This window comes from Akebia trifoliata, unplaced genomic scaffold (genome assembly GCF_017979445.1).
Source record: "Akebia trifoliata isolate Shusen 1 unplaced genomic scaffold, ASM1797944v1 Contig00922, whole genome shotgun sequence".
Taxonomy (NCBI): domain Eukaryota; kingdom Viridiplantae; phylum Streptophyta; class Magnoliopsida; order Ranunculales; family Lardizabalaceae; genus Akebia; species Akebia trifoliata.
The window spans coordinates 10946-30980 of NW_028237338.1; the positions used below are offsets into that span (position 1 = coordinate 10946).

General features: G+C 34.6%; 1 protein-coding gene across 1 annotated transcript; it reads left to right on the plus strand.

Annotated features, from left to right (window-relative positions):
- The first annotated feature begins 4365 nt into the window (after window positions 1-4365).
- Window positions 4366-9996, plus strand: LOC147380854 (uncharacterized). Its single transcript, XM_086431165.1, has 3 exons — window positions 4366-4880; window positions 4992-4995; window positions 9280-9996. Exons 1-3 carry the CDS (start codon window positions 4460-4462, stop codon window positions 9770-9772), a joined length of 918 nt encoding a protein of 305 aa, XP_086287291.1. The 5' UTR covers window positions 4366-4459; the 3' UTR covers window positions 9773-9996.
- Window positions 9997-20035: the final 10039 nt, after the last annotated feature.

Here is a 20035-nt window from a genome sequence, read left to right on the forward strand (position 1 = left end):
AGAACCATAGGTCGTTTTCTTTGGGATAGACAAGGAAAAAGATTTATGGTTTTGTGCCATCGTCACGTGAGTCGAGTAGACTTATTGAAAAAAATCGAGACAAAAAATCATTAGCCAATTTTTTATAAGCATCTTTTTATTTCTGAACAAAGGATGTCGAGGAAATCTGCCTAAGACAGAAGAAGAGATAAAATCTAAACTTAGAAGATCTCAGCTATGTAAAAATTCATCCAAAAAGACAAATGATATTCAAATAATCATTTCTTGAAGAGAGTGCTCCTCCCATGCAAAGATTCAAAGATTCCTTTCTTATTCCAAATTCTATGGTACACAACAAATTAAAGGAGTAAGATGCCACGGAATACTCTTTCTTTACTATAAACCCTTAATCTACACTTTGAAACAATACTGTAATGGTAGTAGGAAAAAAGAAGAAAAGAATACCGAATAATTATCAAATCTAATCATCGATTGGCATTGATCAATTAGAATGAATGTTACGTATGGATCTATCTAATTGTTTAGCCACCCCATAAAGAATTACGAAACTCTTTTCTAAGTAAAATTTTAAGTCTTACAAAGGGTAGTTTCGCTCAAATGGATCACCACATCAACAATCCAACATCGCAACCCTCTAAATTTCATAAAAAAACTTAGATAATAAATAATAATAAAAATTCACACAAGATTGATCCAAGGTTTTCAAAATGGATAACTACCAAGATTTCAACAGATTCCCAAACTTAAAATTAAAATTCAATGGTGAAAAAAAGAATTTGTGATTTTTTTTTTTTTTTGAAAGTTCATAGAATTTTGTTCTCTACAACCTTGAAGCATCGGATCATGGTTATTGATGCCAAAATGTGAACCCAAGGATCCTTTATAAGGGTTTCCTTACTAATTTAGTAAGGCTAGTCAAACTCAAAAATATTTTGTAAGACATGTCTTATGATCTCTTTTTCTTGCGAAAATAATGGCAATTTCACTAGCCCTTCAGGTTTGTGTGTCGGGTTATGATCAAACTCAAACTCACCCTCATTTATTCTTATCACCTGGTCTACAGACAATAACCAAAAATGGAAGAGAGAGAGAGAGATCAAACTACAAATGGCTTTGGCTCTAACACATTCATGCTTTCATACAAATGTAGAAAGATTGAGATGGTCACTTTATACAAGAATGAATGATGTAATTAAATAATATATATATAATATATATATATATGGGTCCCGTTCGGCACCCTAAGTTTTACCACACACTTTAACAAACGCGTTTTGTCTTACATGGGTTAGAAGTTTCGGAATGGGCTGATTTTTGGTGAGGATGATCTCTATGGTGAGGAGATCATCATCACCAAAAATCAGCTCATTCCAAAACTTCTAACCCCATCAAAATTGATTTACAAAAAATGGACGGTCCACGATTTTTCAACGTGTAAACATGGGGCTAAACATTTCGGAATGGGCTGATTTTTGGGGAGGATGATCTTCTAATCATAGAGATCATCCTCACCAAAAATCAGCCCATTCCAAAACTTCTAACCCATGTAGGACAAAAAACGTTTGTTAAAGTGTGTGGTAAAACTTAGGGTGCTGAACATTTCCCTATATATATATATATATATGGGAAATGTTCAGCAACAAACATTTTGGCAAAACATTTTTCAAAATATGGGTTAGAGGTTTTGGAATGGACTGATTTTTGGTGAGGATGATCTCTACGGTGAGGAGATCATCATCACCAAAAATCAGCCCATTCCAAAACTTCTAACCCATGTAGGACAAAAAACGTTTGTTAAAGTGTGTGGTAAAACTTAGGGTGCTGAACATTTCCCTATATATATATATATATATGGGAAATGTTCAGCAACAAACATTTTGGCAAAACATTTTTCAAAATATGGGTTAGAGGTTTTGGAATGGACTGATTTTTGGTGAGGATGATCTCTACGGTGAGGAGATCATCATCACCAAAAATCAGCCCATTCCAAAACTTATAACCCATCAAAAATGGTTTACAAAAAGTGGACGGTCCACGATTTTTCAACTTGTAAACATGGGGCTAGAAGTTTTGGAATGGGCTGATTTTTGGTGAGGATGATCTCCTCACCGTAGAGATCATCCTCACCAAAAATCAGCCCATTCCAAAACCTCTAACCCATGTTTTGAAAAAAATTTTGCCAAAATGTTTGTTGCTGAAAGGGACCCTATATATATAATAATAATAATAATAATAATAATAATAATAATAATAAAATAAATTTGCAAGTGTGATGATCTTCTCAGGTATTCTACAATTATAAATATACAGCAATATATCGAAATGAGTAAATCATAAAATAATAAACATGCAGGTATACTGTTTCACGGTTACCATCCTAATTGCATTTCATAATCTATTGCACAGTGCTCAAATACATTCTAAACTTGGAAATTCCTTACTACAAGTATATACAATCGAAAATTCCAATCTTGATTCCAACTAATCAAAAATCTTATGCTCAATTCTTAACAATAACAACTTTCATTTTCGATTTCAAATTTAAATTTATATATATATGGAGCGGTTTAACAACCCTAAAGTTTGTCAAACATTTTTCAAACACATGGATTAGAAGCTTTGGAATGTGCTGATTTTTTGTGAGGATAATGCCTATGATGAGGAGATCATCCTCACCAAAAATTAGCCTATCCAAAACTTCTAACCTCATCAAAAGTGATTTACAAAAATTGGACGGTCCACGATTCTTCAATTTGTAAACTAGGGTTAGAAATTTCAAAATGAGCAGATTTTTTGTGAGGATGCAAAGCTTCTAACCTTTGTGTCTGAAAAATGTTTGGCAAACTTTAGGGCTACTGAACCGCTCCCATATATACATATGGGAAATGTTCGGCACCAACCATTTTGGCCAACCATTTTTGTCCTACATGGGTTAGAAGTTTTGGAAGGATGATCTCTATGGTGAGGAGATCATCTTCACCAAAAATCAGCCCATTCCAAAACTTCTAACCCCATCAAAAATGATTTACAAAAAATGGACGGTCCACGAATTTTCAACTTGTAAACATGGGGCTAGAAGTTTTGGAATGGGCTGATTTTTGGTGAGGATGATCTCTACGGCCCATTCCAAAACTTCTCTAATTCATGTAGGACAAAAATGATTGGCCAAAATGTTTGGTTCTGAACGGGACTATATATATATATATATATATATATATATATATATATATATATATATAGAGAGAGAGAGAGAGAGAAGAGAGAGAGAGAGAGAGAAGAGAGTGTGTGTGTGTGTGTGTTGGTGGTGTGTGTGATCCAATGAAAATATACTTTCAAAATAAGGTATCTTAATAGTTTTTGAAATTAATACTCTACCAAAATTATATGAAAATCAATTTATTTCGAATTGATTTTTCTTTTTTTCTACAATATTAAAATATTAGATGAAATATATAAAATAATTATTCTACAATTTGATAAATGAATTTTGATTTTAAATCATAATAAATTTGAAATTAACTATCAAAATTTAAATAAAACAAATTTCATTGAAAATTATACTATAGATTTGAAGTTATAAATTTCCTACCTTTACAGCTGGGTTTTTAGTGATCCTACGATATAAAATAATTATTTTAACTATTTCTTTTGATAATTTGATAAAATATTTCAGAAATATTTTATCAAATTACCATTCCTATTCTATAGGAATGGGACACTTTTCTAGATCCTGATTCTATCGTTAAAGCAACAAAGCTTCTATTGCCACACGAAAATTTTCCTTGAACTTTCCAATTTGTATGAAAACGATAAGGAATTAAAACACATCTTGGGCAAGGTGCTCTTAAATAAAAGAGTTGTGGTAAGCTAACCCAAAAAATGACACTCAAAATCACTCAACTGACATGGCATCTGCACATAACCATTTTTTTCGTAGGGCTACACGAGGAAAACTATCTATGGTTTTATGTAGTTGAGTGAATTTGAGTGATTTTTTTTTTTCTATTTTTAAATTTAATTTTTAAATCAGTTTAATATTATTGGAGATAAAAGTTGCATGGTGTGGCATAATAGTAGCCCCTAAAAAAAAAAAGAATGTCCCATTCCTATAGTGAAATAAGGTGTCCACGTGTCTTATCTCCCTAATTGTTTGGATATGGCTCACCCACTTACGCTACTGAACTAGTAACCTAAATACAACTATTTGACAATTTAGGGAAAGAATATTGTTGGGATGGTGAACTAACAAAACCCCATGACTTTAAGACCTTTCTTGCTAGCACCAACTGCATATGAAGACTAATTCACCAACCTTACTATCTAAATCCCATATCCCTTCCGAAACCTCCATCTATAAAATCCCAAGAAACTGCCATAGTCCTCCACCCCAACATAACTTCCATTCTTTACTTTCCTTCATCGAAACACCGAAAGATCACCTATTAAATCCCATCTAATCATGGCTTCTTGTGATCACTTCATCTTAGCTTTGTTTGTTACTTTGTCATTGTCATGCATCAATTTAAACATGGCAGCCCGCCATCTCTTGGACACTCCCGAGGCAGCAGCGCCACCCCCCGCACCAACCATGCCTGTTGTGCCCACTCTCCCTAAGCCCACGTTACCACCTTTGCCTACTATTCCAACATTGCCTAAGCCGACCTTGCCACCATTGCCAAGCACCCAATTGCCTTCTTTGCCTAATTCTGCATTACCTCCACTCCCTACCTTGCCTACAATGCCCACCATTCCAAAGATCACATTGCCTCCACTGCCCACAAATCCTTTGCCCACCATACCGACGACATTCCCCACAATTCCAACCATCCCAACCACAATTCCTTCGATCCCTTTCCTCTCCCCTCCCCCTTCAACCACTAGCCCATAAAATGTTCAAGTTTTATATGGTTAGAATACATTGATGATGCTAGTAGTCCATATTAGAAGGCCTTTTACCTATGTATTCTGGTTTCTTTGGTTTTGATTTTCAGTTTAGTTAAATTTATCTATGTGAGTTTGATTGGATAGTTTTTCCTTGTTTGTGGTCTATTTTTATGATTATGTAATTCCCTTTGATTGGTTGTCTATCTTTTGAAATAATAATGGACTGCTATATTCCTTTTTAAAATTTTCTTCTAAATAAGAATGTTTATGATTGTCAAGAAAATGTTATTCACTAGAAAAGGATCTTCGGGAAAAAAAATGTTTGCTGGTATTTTCGCTAAGCAAACAAGAGAATTAAAATGTAAAAATAAAGAAATAGTTAAGATACAGGGCATACCCCCTACAGATACAAAGATTGGATGCTTGTTCGACAAACAACATTAGTGAAACAATGGTAGGAGACAAAATTTGTTCTATATGGCTTAAAAGTTTCAGATTGGACTGATTTTTTGTGAGGATGATTTCTATGGTGAGGAGATCCTCCTCACAAAAAATAAGCACATTCTGAGACTTTTAACCCTATCAAAGTGGTTTACAATTAACTGTAAAAAATTGATGGTCCACATTTCCAAACCACTTTTGATGGGATTAGAATTTCATATTGGGCTGAATTTTTGTGAGGATGATCTCTTTGTGAGTATGATCTCCTCACCATAGAGATTATCCTCACAAAAATCAGCCCATTCCGTGTGTTGGCTCCGTGTTGTCTCCTTAACATTGTCTACCAATTGGGACTCTATAACGAGGAGATCATCCTCACAAAAAACAGCCGAAGGACTCTACAATTGTGACGTGGCATGATCATATCACTCCACCTTCTTAGAAAAACCTTATTCTTAAGGTTTATGCCAAGGTCTCCTAATGATGCAAGGCAAAGAACAATCTCTCAATTGATTCGTTGAGTCTCAAAAGAATACCGAATAATTGCACATAAAAAATTAGATGATTCATGCAGAATACCAAGCAATTGAAAAATAGAAAGATAATTCACTAAGAATGAATTTTTTTTAATCAAAAGTTCTTTCTAAACTTAGTATATTCACCAATTTTTAAATTCGAAGTCCCAAATCAACCCGATGAAGATATATATAATTTAAGTGTAATGATTTTCTAACTCAACTCTAATAGAATAACTCAATGACGTTGCATGTGCAAGAACAGTAGATTTTTCCCCTCGGGATACACAACTACTATAACAGAATAACTCAACGACGTGGCATGTGCAAGAACAATAGATTTTCCCCCTCGGGCACTACGTGAAAACTGTAAAATTCGACAGAAAAAATTGACGGGCCCAAGGCCACGAATTTTAGAAACTGAATTTTGACTGCCTAGGACCGTCGAAATTCTTGATGTTCTTAGATTTGATGGCTTAGAGCTGTCGAATTTCTCCCATCCTTCATTAATTTGACAGTTTCGATCCGTCGAAAAAAAAATTGACAATGAAAAATTCAACCTCTTGGTCCGTCGAATTTTATGAAATTTGACGGCCCAAAACCATCAAATTTGGGTTTTTTTTTTTTTTTTTTTTCACATTGTGGGGATACACAACTGTAATTGTATATCTTGAGGGAAAAATCTACAATTCTTGCAATGCCACATCAATGAGTTTTTGAGTTATTCTGTCTGATTGAGTTAGAAAATCAACACTCATAATTTAATTTAAATGTCCTAAAAGAGTGCGAGGAAGACCCAAAAGAATGTGGGTCTTCCAACATACACACTACCAACGATAAAAGACGAGACATGACCTTGGATAAAATTGATAGGAGGAACATGATTTGTTGGCATACCCCAAGTCTTTGGGATAAAGACTTAATGATCATAATTATTATCACCCTAGCAAAGGTAATTGGCGCCAACAGTCTCCCAATCACCCAGTGGACTAGTACGTCGGATAAGGCCTAATGGTCTTGGTATTGGGCACAAGCCCATATACAGTACCAGGGCCCGCTCTCTACAGGAATACCACTGTATCCATAAAGAAAAAAAGAAAAAGAAAAGAAAGAATGATAGGAACAATATTTATTATGGCATCACCATCTGTCACCATAGTAAACATAACTGAAATTTACCAAATATTTGTAAAATTCTTTGAATTAAGGGTTAACCGATTAAACTGTCAAATTAACGATTCAATCGATGATTAACGAATTAATAACATGATATGATAAAATTTCTACCCTTCACCCTCAAAATTTTATTTATTTATTTGGATGCAACAAAGTAGATGTCCAACCTAGCTCTCTCTCTCTCTCTCTCTCCTCTAATTCAATCCTTTGACTCGAAAATCCCTTCGGGTTACATCAGGCACATATATTATATAATTGTTAGATTTTTTTTTTTTGTTTGTTTTTCCATTCCTATGTGTAAATTTGTAAATATTTACAAATAAATAAAAATATTTATTATTTTATACCCACAAAATAATATATATAACAAAATAACTTGGTAAAGTTTCTATTTCGACTTGATGCATTTTTGAACCAACATGACTGAGTTTAATGAATTGACTCAACATTCACGAAGTTGACTAGGTGACTTAGTTCCATCAAGTTTTTGAGAACGAGTCACCTCAAAATATAATTGAGTCAAGTCAAGTTTTAAAGTTATTGTTTAGAAATGCCATTAGAAAGCAAATTTTGAAATGAAGCTTTTCGAATTCAATTGGGTTGAACAATTGAGCCTAATAAAAAAGTAATAATAATAATAATAATTGTACAGGTAAACTTCTTGGCTTGGTTTGGACAACTCAAATCTCTTTGGTGATAAGCTCTCTTCCCCCATGAATATGTTGCGGCACCAGTGTGGTATCTGTCAAGCACCCTCTTATGCTCAATTAGATTTGAAATTGTTGAAAGTAATAGATAAAAGTTATGATAATTCCTTTTCAAAGTTCATTCTCTCGAGGTCTCCGTTCTATTTATAGGTCCACCTCTTTCCTTAACAGCCCTCGTTGTCACGTCACCCTTTTTTCTTATTAAAGAGGATTTAGATTTATCCTTCTTCTGGATCCATGGGTCTATTAACAGAAAATAACTATATAATAGGAAATTATCCCTTTAAGAAAGAATGTTATTGACGTGGTCAATCACTCCAATATTCTCAATCAAGATATCCTCCCAATTTATAATATGACTGTTTTATCCTATTATCCTGCCCTGGTCTGCCCCTCCCGACCTAAGGATGGGTAGACACTCAACTATGCTATGTTGAGCAAAGCTGATAAACTACTTAGGTACCACAAATCTGGGTAGTGCCAGATACTACATTACTTAGCCGCTATACTACTCTTGGATTCAAACATATGTAAAATCGGGATACAATTCGACCATTACCTATACAATTCAACCGACGAGTGTTGGGCATAATGGCCAAGGCCTCCCTCCAAAAAGGGAGAAGTCTTGAGTACAAGCACCCATGCTGGCCACACATAGAGATTTTTCCTGGCTTTCCTGGTATGTGTGGTTTGTAGAGTATTGCATGTACCCTTGGGATTTAGGTAAGAATTGGTGCTCTAAGAGGACAATTGCCTAGCCCCCCAGTCGGGCCGACTGTTCCGACACCGTATCATTAATAATAATAATAAATATTTAAAAGGGAATTGGTTACAGACTTTGAATGAGTTATGAAAATGATCTATGAAAAAACACAACATTCCAACCATGTAAACACGAAATTCTGCATTAGATTTTCATCAGCAATACTCATATTAATGGTAAACAATAGCCACAATTATTGAAAACAAACATGTGCAATGGTCTTGAATTATTATTAAAAGTTTAAAACAAGAGAGCTTCTATTGCCACACCAATATTTTCTTAGAACTTCCCAATTTGTATGGCACCAATAAGGAATTAAAACACATCTTGCGATGGTCTTATTGTTATGGGAAAAAGATGTTAGCAAACTCAAAATATAGGTTATCACCCTTATTGTTTAGATATGTCTCACCCACTTACGCAACTCAATATTTTCTTAGAACTTCCCAATTTGTCTGGCACCAATAAGGAATTAAAACACGTCTTGGGATGGTCTTATTGTTATGGGAAAACAATGTTAACAAACTCAAAATATAGGTTATCTCCCTTACTGTTTAGATATGTTTCACCCACTTACGCTACTCAACTAGTTACCCAAACACAACTATTTGACAATTTAGGGAGAGAATATTGTTGGGATGGTGAACTAACAAAACCCTATCACTTTAAGGCCTTTCTTGCTAGCACCAACTGCATATGAAGACAAATTCACCAACCTTACTACCTAAATCCCATGTCCATTCCAAAACCTCCATCTATAAAATCCCAAGAAACTGCCATACTCCTCCACCAGCATAACTTGCATTCTTTACTTTCCTTCATCGAAACACCAAAAAATCACCGATTCCCATCTAATCATGGCTTCTTGTGATTGCTTCATCTTAGCTTTGTTCATTACTTTGTCATTGTCATGCATCAATTTAAACATGGCAGCCCGCCATCTCTTGGACACTCCCGAGGCAGCAGCGCCACCACCCACACCAACCATGCCTGTTGTGCCCACTCTCCCTAAGCCCACGTTACCACCTTTGCCTACCATTCCAACATTGCCTAAGCCGACCTTGCCACCATTGCCAAGCACCCAATTGCCTTCTTTGCCTAACTCTGCATTACCTCCACTCCCTACCTTGCCTACCATGCCCACCATTCCAAAGGTCACATTGCCTCCACTGCCCGCAAATCCTTTGCCCACCATACCGACGACATTCCCCACAATTCCAACCATCCCAACCACAATTCCTTCAATCCCTTTCCTCTCCCCTCCCCCTTCAACCACTAGCCCATAAAATGTTCAAGTTATATATGGTTATAATACATTGATGATGCCAGTAGTCCATATTGGAATGCCTTTTACGTATGTATTCTGGTTTCTTTGGTTTTGATTTTCAGTTTAGTTAAATTTATCTATGTGAGTTTGATTGGATAGTTTTTCTTTGTTTGTGGTCTATTTGTATGATTATGTAATTCCCTTTGATTTGTTGTCTATCTTTTGAAATAATAATGGATTGCTATATTCCTTTTTAAAATTTTCTTTAAAATAAGAATGTGTATGATTGTCAAGAAAATGTTATTCACTACAAAAGGATCTTCAGAAGAAAAAATGTTAACTGGTATTTTCGCTAAGCAAACAAGAGAATTAAAATGTAAAAATAAAGAAATAGTTAAGATACAGGGCATACCCCGTACAGATACAAAGATTGGATGCTTGTTTGGCAGAGAACGTTAGTGAGACAATGTTGGGAGACAAAATTTTTCCTATATGACTTAAAAATTTCAGATTGGACTGATTTTTTGTGAGGATGATTTCTATATCGAGGAGATCATTCTCACAAAAAATCAGCACATTCGGAAACTTCTAACTCTATCAAAATTGGTTTACAAATTAACTGTAAAAAAATTGACAGTCCACATTTCTAAACCACTTTTGATAGGGTTAGAAGTTTCAGATTGGGTTAAATTTTTGTGAGTATAATCTCCTCACCACAGAGACCATCCTCACAAAAATCAGCCCATTCTGCGTGTTGGCTCTGTGTCGTCTTGTTAACATTGTCTGCAAACGGGACTCTATAGTGAGTAGATCATCCCCACAAAAAACAGCCCAAGGACTCTACAATTGTGACATGGATTGCAACGTGGTATGGTCATATCACTCCACCCCCATAGAAATACCTTGTTCTCAAGGTTTATACCAAGGCCTCCTAATGATGCAAGGCAAAGAAAAATCTCTCAATTGATTTGTTGAGTCTCAAAAGAATACCGAATAATTGCACATAAAAAACTAGATGATTCTTACAGAATACCTAGTAATTGAAAAATAGAAAGAAAATTCACTAAGAATGGAATTTTTTTAAATCAAAAGTTCTTTCTAAATCTAGTATATTCATCAATTTATAAGTCCAAAGTCCCAAATCAACCCAATGAAGATATATATAATTTAAGTGTAATGATTTTCTAACTCAACTCTAACAGAATAACTCAACAACATGGCATGTGCAAGAACTGTAGATTTTCCTCTCCAGATACACAATTGCATACACAATTGTAGTTGTGTATCCTGAGGGAAAAATCTATAATTCTTGCAATGCCACATCAGTGAGTTTTTGAGTTATTATGTCAAATCGAATTAGAAAATCAACAATCATAATTTAATTTAAATGTACAAAAAGAGTGCTAGGAAGACCCAAAAGAATGTAAGTCTTCCAACATACACACTTTCAACGATAAAAGACGAGACACAACTCTGGATAAAATTGATAGGAGGAACATGATTTGTTGGCATACCCCAAGTCTTTGGGATAAAGATTTCATGATAATGATTGTTATCACTCAATCATCTAGAGGACTAGTATGTCGGATAAGGCCTAATGGTCTATGTACTGAGCACAAGCCCATATACAGTACCAGGGCCCGCTGTCCACAGGAATACCACTGTATCAAAAAAAAAAAAAAAAAGAAAGAAAGAAAGATAGATAGGAACAATATTTATTATGGCATCACCATCTGAAACCATAGTAAGCAAAATTGAAATATACCAAATATTTGCAAAATTCTTTGAATTAAGGGTTAACCGATTAAAACCCTGCTGAAAAAATTACAACCTCTCTCTCTAATTCAATCACTTTACATAAGGCACATATATTATATAATTGTACGATTTTTTTGTTAATTTTTCCATTCATATGTGGAAATTTGTAAATATTTTAAAATAAATAAAAATATTTATTATTTTATAACACAAATTTTCAAAGTTATTGTTTGGAAATACCATTAGAAAGCAAATTTTGAAATTGTTGAAAGTAATAGATAAGAGTTATGTTAATTCCTTCTCAAAGTTCATTCTCTCAAGGTCTCCTTTCGTATTTATAGGTCCACATCTTTCTTTAACAGTCCCATGGGCATATATTAATAGAAAATACATATATAATAGGAAATTATCCTTTTAAGAAACAATGTTATTGACACAGTCAATCACTCAAAGATTCTCAAGATATCCTCCCAATTTATAATATGACTATTTATCCTATTATCCTATACTGGTTTGCCCCTCCTTACCTAAGGATGGGTAGACATTCAACTATGCTATGTTGAGCAGAGTTGATAAACACCTAGGTACCACACATCTAGGTAGTGTCAGGTACTACATTACTTAGGTGCTATACTACTCTTGGATTCAAACATGTGTAAAGTCTGGATCCAATTCGAGTTCTACCTATACAATTCGGCCAATGAGTGTTGAGCATAATGGCCAAGGCCTCCCTCCAAAAAGGGAGAAGTCTTGAGTTCAAGCACCCATGTTGGTCACACACAGGGATTTTTCCTAGTTTTCACTACGTGAAAATTGAAAATTTTGACGGACCAAGGCCCACGAATTTTGACAATCCAGGACCGTCGAAATTCTTGATGTTCCTAGATTTGACGGCTTAGAACTATCGAATTTCTCCCATCCTTTATTAATTTAACAATTTCAATCCGTCGAAAAAATTTTGACAATGAAAAATTTGACACCAATTCGACCTTTGGTCTGTTGAATTTTATGAAATTTGACAGCCCAAAACCTTTAAATTTGGGCTTTTTTCTCATTGTGTTTCTTGGTATGTGTGATTTGTAGAGTATTGCATGTACCTGGGGATTTAGGCGAGATATGATGCTCTAAGAGGCCAATTGCCTTGCCCCCTAGTCGGGCCGATGGTACGGACACCCTATCATTAATAATAATACTAAAAATAATAAATATTTAAAAGGGAATTGTTTACAACTTTGAACGACTTATGAAAGATCTATGAAAAAACACAAGATTGCAACCGCGTAAACACGAAATTCTGCATTAGATTTTCATCAGAAATACTCATATTAATGGTAAACAATAGCCACAATTATTGAAATCAAACATGTGTAACCGTCTTGAATTATTATTAAAACTTTGAAAAACGGAGAGCTTCTATTGCCACACCAATATTTTCTTACTACTTCCCAATTTGTATGGCACCAATAAGGAATTAAAACACATCTTGGGAAGGTGTTATTGTTATGGGAAAACAGTGTTAACAAACTCAAAATATAGGTTATCTCCCTTATTGTTTAGAAATGTCTCACCCACTTACGCAACTCAACTAGTTACCCAAACACAACTATTTGACAATTTAGGGAAAGAATATTGTTTGGATGGTGAACTAACAAAACCCTATTAACTTTAAGACCTTTCTTGCTAGCACCAACTGCATATGAAGACTAATTCACCAACCTTACTACCTAAATCCCATATCCCTTCCAAAACCTCCATCTATAAAATCCCAAGAAACTGCCATAGTCTTCCACCCCAACATAACTTGCATTCATTACTTTCCTTCATCGAAACACAGAAAAATCACCGATTCCCATCTAATCATGGCTTCTTGTGATCGTGTCATCTTAGTTTTGTTCGTTACTTTGTCGTTTTCATGCATCAATTTAAACATGGCAGCCCGCCATCTCTTGGACACTCCTGAGGCAGCAGCGCCACCCCCCACACCAACCATGCCTGTTGTACCCACTCTCCCTAACCCCACATTACCACCTTTGCCTACTATTCCACCATTGCCTAAGCCGACCTTGCCACCATTGCCAAGCAACCAATTGCCTTCTTTGCCTAACTCTGCATTACCTCCACTCCCTACATTGCCTACAATGCCCACCATTCCAAAGGTCACATTGCCTCCACTGCCCGCAAATCCTTTGCCCACCATACCGACGACATTCCCCACAATTCCAACCATCCCAACCACAATTCCTTCAATCCCTTTCCTCTCCCCTCCCCCTTCAACCACTAGCCCATAAAATGTTCAAGTTATATATGGTTAGAATATATTGATGTGCCAGTAGTTCATATTGGAAGGCCTTTTACCTATGTATTCTGGTTTCTTTGGTTTTGATATTTCAGTTTAGTTAAATTTATCTATGTGAGTTTGATTGGATAGTTTTTCTTTGTTTGTGGTCTATTTGTATGATTATGTAATTCCCTTTGATTTGTTGTCTATCTTTTGAAATAATAATGGACTGCTATATTCCTCTTTTTTTTTTTAATAAGAATGTTTATGATTGCCAAGAAAATGTTATTCACTAGAAAAGGATCTTCGGCAAAAAAAAATGTTAACTGGTATTTCGCAAAGCAAGCAAGAGAATTAAAATGTAAAAATAAATATATAGTTGTGATAATGGGCATACCCCCTACAAATACAAAGATTGGATGCTTGTTCGGCAAACAACACTGGCGAGACAATGTTGGGAAACAAAATTTGTCTAATAAGGTTTAAAAGTTTCATATTGGGGGTATTTTTTTGTGAGGACGATCTCTATGGTGAGGAGATCATCGTCACAAAAAATCAGCCAAGTCTAAATCTTCCAAGCCTATCGAAAGTGGTTAACAAATTAACAATAAAAAATCAATGATGGATTTTATGTGAGAATGATCTCCTCACCAAAGTGATCACCCTCACAAAAATCAGCCCATTCTGAAACTTCGAACCAGAAAGGACAAAGGCATTGGCTCCGTCTTGACTCCCTAACATTGTATGTCAAAAAGGACTCTACGGTGAGGAGATCATCCCCACAAAAAATCAGCCCAAGGACTCTACAATTGCGACATGGATTATGACGTGGCATGATCATATCACTCCACCCCCTTATAAAAACCTTGTTCTTAAGGTTTATACCAAGGCCTCCTAATGATGCAGGGCGAAGAATAATCTCTCAATTGATTCGTTGAGTCTCTAAAGAATACCGAATGATTCCACAGAAAAAACTAGATGATTCTTACATAATACTAATCAATTGAAAAATAGAAAGAAAATTCACTAAGAATGAATTTTTTTAATCAAAAGTTATTTCTAAACCTAGTACAATCAACAATTTTTAAGTCCAAAGTCCCAAATCAACCCAATGATTAATATATATATATATATATATATATAAATGTACCAAAAGAGCATGAGGAAGACACAAAAGAATTTAGATCTTCCAACATACACACTTTCAATGATAAAAGATGAGATGCGACTCTGGATAAAATTGATAGGAGGAACATGATTTGTTGGCATACCATAAGTCTTTGGAATAAAGATTTAATGATCATGATTATTATCTCTTAGGCAAAGGTAGGTGGCACTTACAGTCTCTCAATCCGAACATCAAAGATAGGAATATATTTATTATGGCATCACCATCTGTTACCATAGTCAGTTTAATTTTCATCAGAGTTCTATTGATCATTTTCTTGCGTCACTCCTAGGGCAAAATTCTCGCTTTGATTGTTTATGTGGATAATATTGTCCTTATTGGAGATGATTGTGACGACATTATCAAGGAAAAACCTACTTAGGACATTAATTTGAGATTAAGGACGTTAGGCATCTTTACTATTTTTTGGGCATTGAGGTTGTGTGGTTTCATTTTGATATCTTTTTTTTTCAACGTAAATATGTCATTGATTTACTCAGTGATTCTAGTTAACTTGGTTCTCGTCCCATCGATACTCTTATTGAGCAAAATCATAGGTTGGCTAATTTTGAGAGGGAGTATTTGACGGATATTGGCCAATATCAGCGTCTTGTGGGAAAATTGATCTACTTGTCTATGACTCGTCCTGACATTGTTTATGTTGTTATTGTTGTAAGTCAATTTATATACTCTCCTCGCACATTTTATCATATTGCTTGTCTATGTAATCTTAAATATCTTAAGGGATATCCTGGTCGAGATATTTTGTTCAGTAATTATGGTCATTTTCGCATTGAGGCATGGACAGATGTAAATTATGTTGGTTCAGTGACTGATAGACGGTCCACTTCTGAGTACTATAGTAAAGTTGGTGGCAACTTGGTAATTTGGCGCAGTAAGAAGCATGATATGGTTTCTCGATCCAGTACTGAGTTAGAGTTTAGAGTTATGACACTTGGAGTGTGTGAGTTGTTGTGGCTCAAGGCCTTGCTAGCTGATTTGTATCTTTTCGTGACAGTCATTTTTTCACTATATTGTGATAATAAATAAGCTATTGACATAGTAGCAAATTTGGTTCAACATGACAGAACGAAGCATATCGAAGTTGATCAGTATTTCATCAGAAAGAAGATTGTTTCTGGATAGATTTATACTTCATTTGTTTTTACATCTCAGTAACTTGCTGATATTCTTATTAAAGGTGTTGGTAAACTATATTTGAAGGTGTCTTGTTCAAGTTAGGCATTGCTGACATCCATGCATCAACTTGAGGGGGGTGTTGAATAACTCTATTTTATTAGTTTTATAGGTCTTTTTGTCTTTTTTAGTCTTTTCACTTATTAAATTATGTAATCACCTTTAAAGTCTAATTAGGGCTTAGTAATCAATTACTTTTTATGTTCTCTTATTTTCAAATACACTCTTATGAGTCCTAGTAATCATGATGATCAAAGGGAAGGATTGTAAAAGACTACAAGTTTTAAAGAATTCTTGAAGGATGGTCAATAGAGTCTTAAGGCCTTGGTTTTGAGTCAACTTAAAGTAAATTAGGCTAAGTAGCAAGTAAATAGGTGATGGATTTTTGGATAATTTGGTCATTTAACCTAGATAAGTCTTTAACAAATTGAGTATAGATGGTTCACTAAGCATAAGTTCTATATAATTTTCTAAGTTAGATAGGATGGTCATAAGATTTAGGCTTTGGTCATTTTATTTTAAATGCCAAGGAATTTCTTTGGTTCTTAAAAAATGTTAGAAGGGTATAAAGGTGAATCACCGCTAATGGGTCTGAACAAATTAAGGTTAGATGAGGTAATTCACCTTAAATTGGGATAAAAAAAGGTCTTGGGTTAAGATTCGGAGAACATGGAGATTACCAAAGGGCCTTGGTGAGAAAAAATTATGAGGGTTAAGGCATGGGTGATGAAAAACTTTAAGAGGGATTTAGTTGAGGGAAAATCCACTTAAGTGGGCTTGTGAGATTATTTGCTGATGAAAATCTTGTGCACATATGAACTAAATAACTGTCTAACTAACTTGGCTTTGTGGAAGAAACGGCCAGAAGAAATTAACCCTTGATGTGCTTGAAGAAGGGCTAGTGTAATTTAACTATGTGCACTACACACAAAAAAAAAAAAAAAAAGTTAGAGCAACATTGGCTTGGCTATTTGGTGAAAAACGGCTAGGCAAGGTTATGCTTGGCCATTTGTACCAAATGGTCAGGCAAAAAAAAAATATATATGTATGGACAGCGTTATTACGACCCCTATTACGACTCACATTGTGACACACCGTTTGTCTTATATGGGCAAAAATGTTTGGAATGGACTGATTTTTTGTGAGGATGATCTCTATGATGAGGGGATCATCCTGGCAAAAAATCATCTCATTCCAAAACTTCTAACCCCATCAAAATTGATTTACAAAAATTGGACGGTCTAAAATTTTTCAACTTGTAAACATAGGGCTAGAGGTTTCATAATGAGCTGATTTTTGACAAGGATGATCTCCTCACCATAGAGATCATCCTCACAAAAAATCAGCTCATTCCAAACATTTTTGCTCATATAAGACAAAACGGTGTGTCGCAATGTGAGTCGTAATGTGAGTCTACGGAACCCAACCTTATACATACATACATATATATATATATATATATATATGGGTCCCGTTCAGCAACAAACATTTTAGCAAAACATTTTTCAAAACATGGGTTAGATGTTTTGGAATGAGCTGATTTTTGGTGAGGATGATCTCTACGGTGAGGAGATCATCCTCACTAAAAATCAGTCCATTCCAAAACTTCTAACCCCAGTTTACAAGTTGAAAAATTGTGGACCGTCCATTTTTTGTAAACCATTTTTGATGGGATTAGAAGTTTTGGAATGGGCTGATTTTTGGTGATGATGATCTCCTCACCGTAGAGATCATCCTCACCAAAAATCAGCCCATTCCAAATCCTCTAACCCATGTTTTGAAAAATGTTTTGCCAAAATGTTTGTTGCTGAACATTTCCCTATATATATATATATGGGGACGGTTCAGCAGCCCTAAAGTTTGCCAAGTTTGGTGCCAAACATTTTTCAAGATATGGGTTAGAAGCTTTGAAATGAGATGATTTTGTGAGGATGATCTCTATGATGAGGAGATCATCCTCACCAAAAATCAGCTTATTCCAAAACTTCTAACCCCATCGAAAGTGATTTACAAAAATTGGACGGTCCATGATTCTTCAACTTGTAAACTAGGGTTAGAAGTTTCAAAATGAGCTGATTTTTTGTGAAGATGATCTCTTCACCGTAAAGATCATCCTCACAAAAAATCAGCATATTCCAAAACTTCTAACCCCATCAAAAGTGATTTACAAAAAACGTTTGGCACCAAACTTGGCAAACTTTAGGGCTACTGAATCGCTCCCTATATATATATATATATATCTTTCCTTGATGGGTTTTGGCGGCTTAAGTGGGTCCCACTTGATTGATCAAAATCTCTTTGATGTGATCTTCTCCATTGGATTCGAATGAGCTCTCGAGCTTATTCGATCAAATTGAGATGTCTACAGTTTATTCAATTAATTTTGTTACCTTTGAGTATCTAATCATAAATCTATTACAGTTATGTAAATTTATTACCTCACCCATATTTCAATTATTTGAATGTGACTGTCTTCTGGGCTAGTCCCATTCTCCTAATTGAATATGCCCATGTGGATATCATTGCATTGGATATCATCATTATTAATGTCTCCATAACAATTAGTTTTTAATGTAATTTGATATCACATAATATTCTACTAATCTAGGACACTTTGGTGGCTACCAAATCAATAAAAGATGATGCATATTAATTAACCAATAATATTCACTAATCTTTCATATGAAATTTCAACCATTTTATTTCATAAAAGAGGTTTCAAACAATATCATACAAAACATGCTTTAATGAATCAACCCAATTTTAATTCTAAGCAATTGTGTGTTAACCCAAAGTCAAGAAATTTCTTGTTATTGATGTTCTAAACATGATCAAAACATAGAATATATTATATCAACAATGATTGTGAACAAGATACATGGCCAAAACATAATTATTATATTCATTTGACAATTGATCAAGGATTTAACAAGAACCTTTATTAATTTATTGCTTAAGGAATTATAAATTGTGATCTTACCAAAAGAACTCGAAACATGTGGTTTGATTATGCCCAAGAAATCTGAAAATCTTGAGTTGGGGTTTTGATCTAAATATCCAAAACCGTGAGTAGGGTTTTCATTCAAGAAATCTGAAATCATGAGTTAGGTTTTCAATCCAAAAATCTGAAAATTGCATGTTGGGTTTTCGATCCAAAAATCTGAAATCACGATTTGGGTTTTCATTCAAAAAATCTGAAATCTTGAATTGGGTTTTATTACCAAGAACTAAAAATGTGAGTTGGGTTTTATACCCAAGAAATCTGAAAATCACGAGTTAGGTTTTCGATCCAAAATTTTGAAAATTTTAGGCTGGGGTTATAACAATTGATGAACAATTATGAGATTAACTTGAAATGAAATTGGTAATATTAAGGCGAATTTAGCAAATATGAAATTGATCAAATCGTTATGCATAACTATCAATATTGAAACAAGCAAGAGGATGACCCATAAATTCCAAGAGATATTTATTCTATAACCTACGGTCTAGCACCACATGTTATATATTTCATTATGACATATTTATGAAAGAGTGATCAACTTTTGACGAATCTATGATTTTGGCTCACTATTCATTTTAATTACCAAAACGTGAACGATAACGATCTCGGAGGTTTTTCAAGTGACTATTTCACAGGTTTAAAGCGACAATTTCACTTTAAACCTGCGAAATTGTCACTTTGAACTTGCAAAATAGTCACTTCGTCTTGATTTTGTTGTTGTTGATGAAAACGTGATTATTCACGTTTTGGTAATTAAAATGAACAGTGAGCCGAAATCACAAAGAACTCATTTTCAGCTAAGGAAATAGTAATTCACCCTTTCATTATTCACAAAAAAAAATTCATTCAACATTCAATAATCCAATTGTTTTGAATA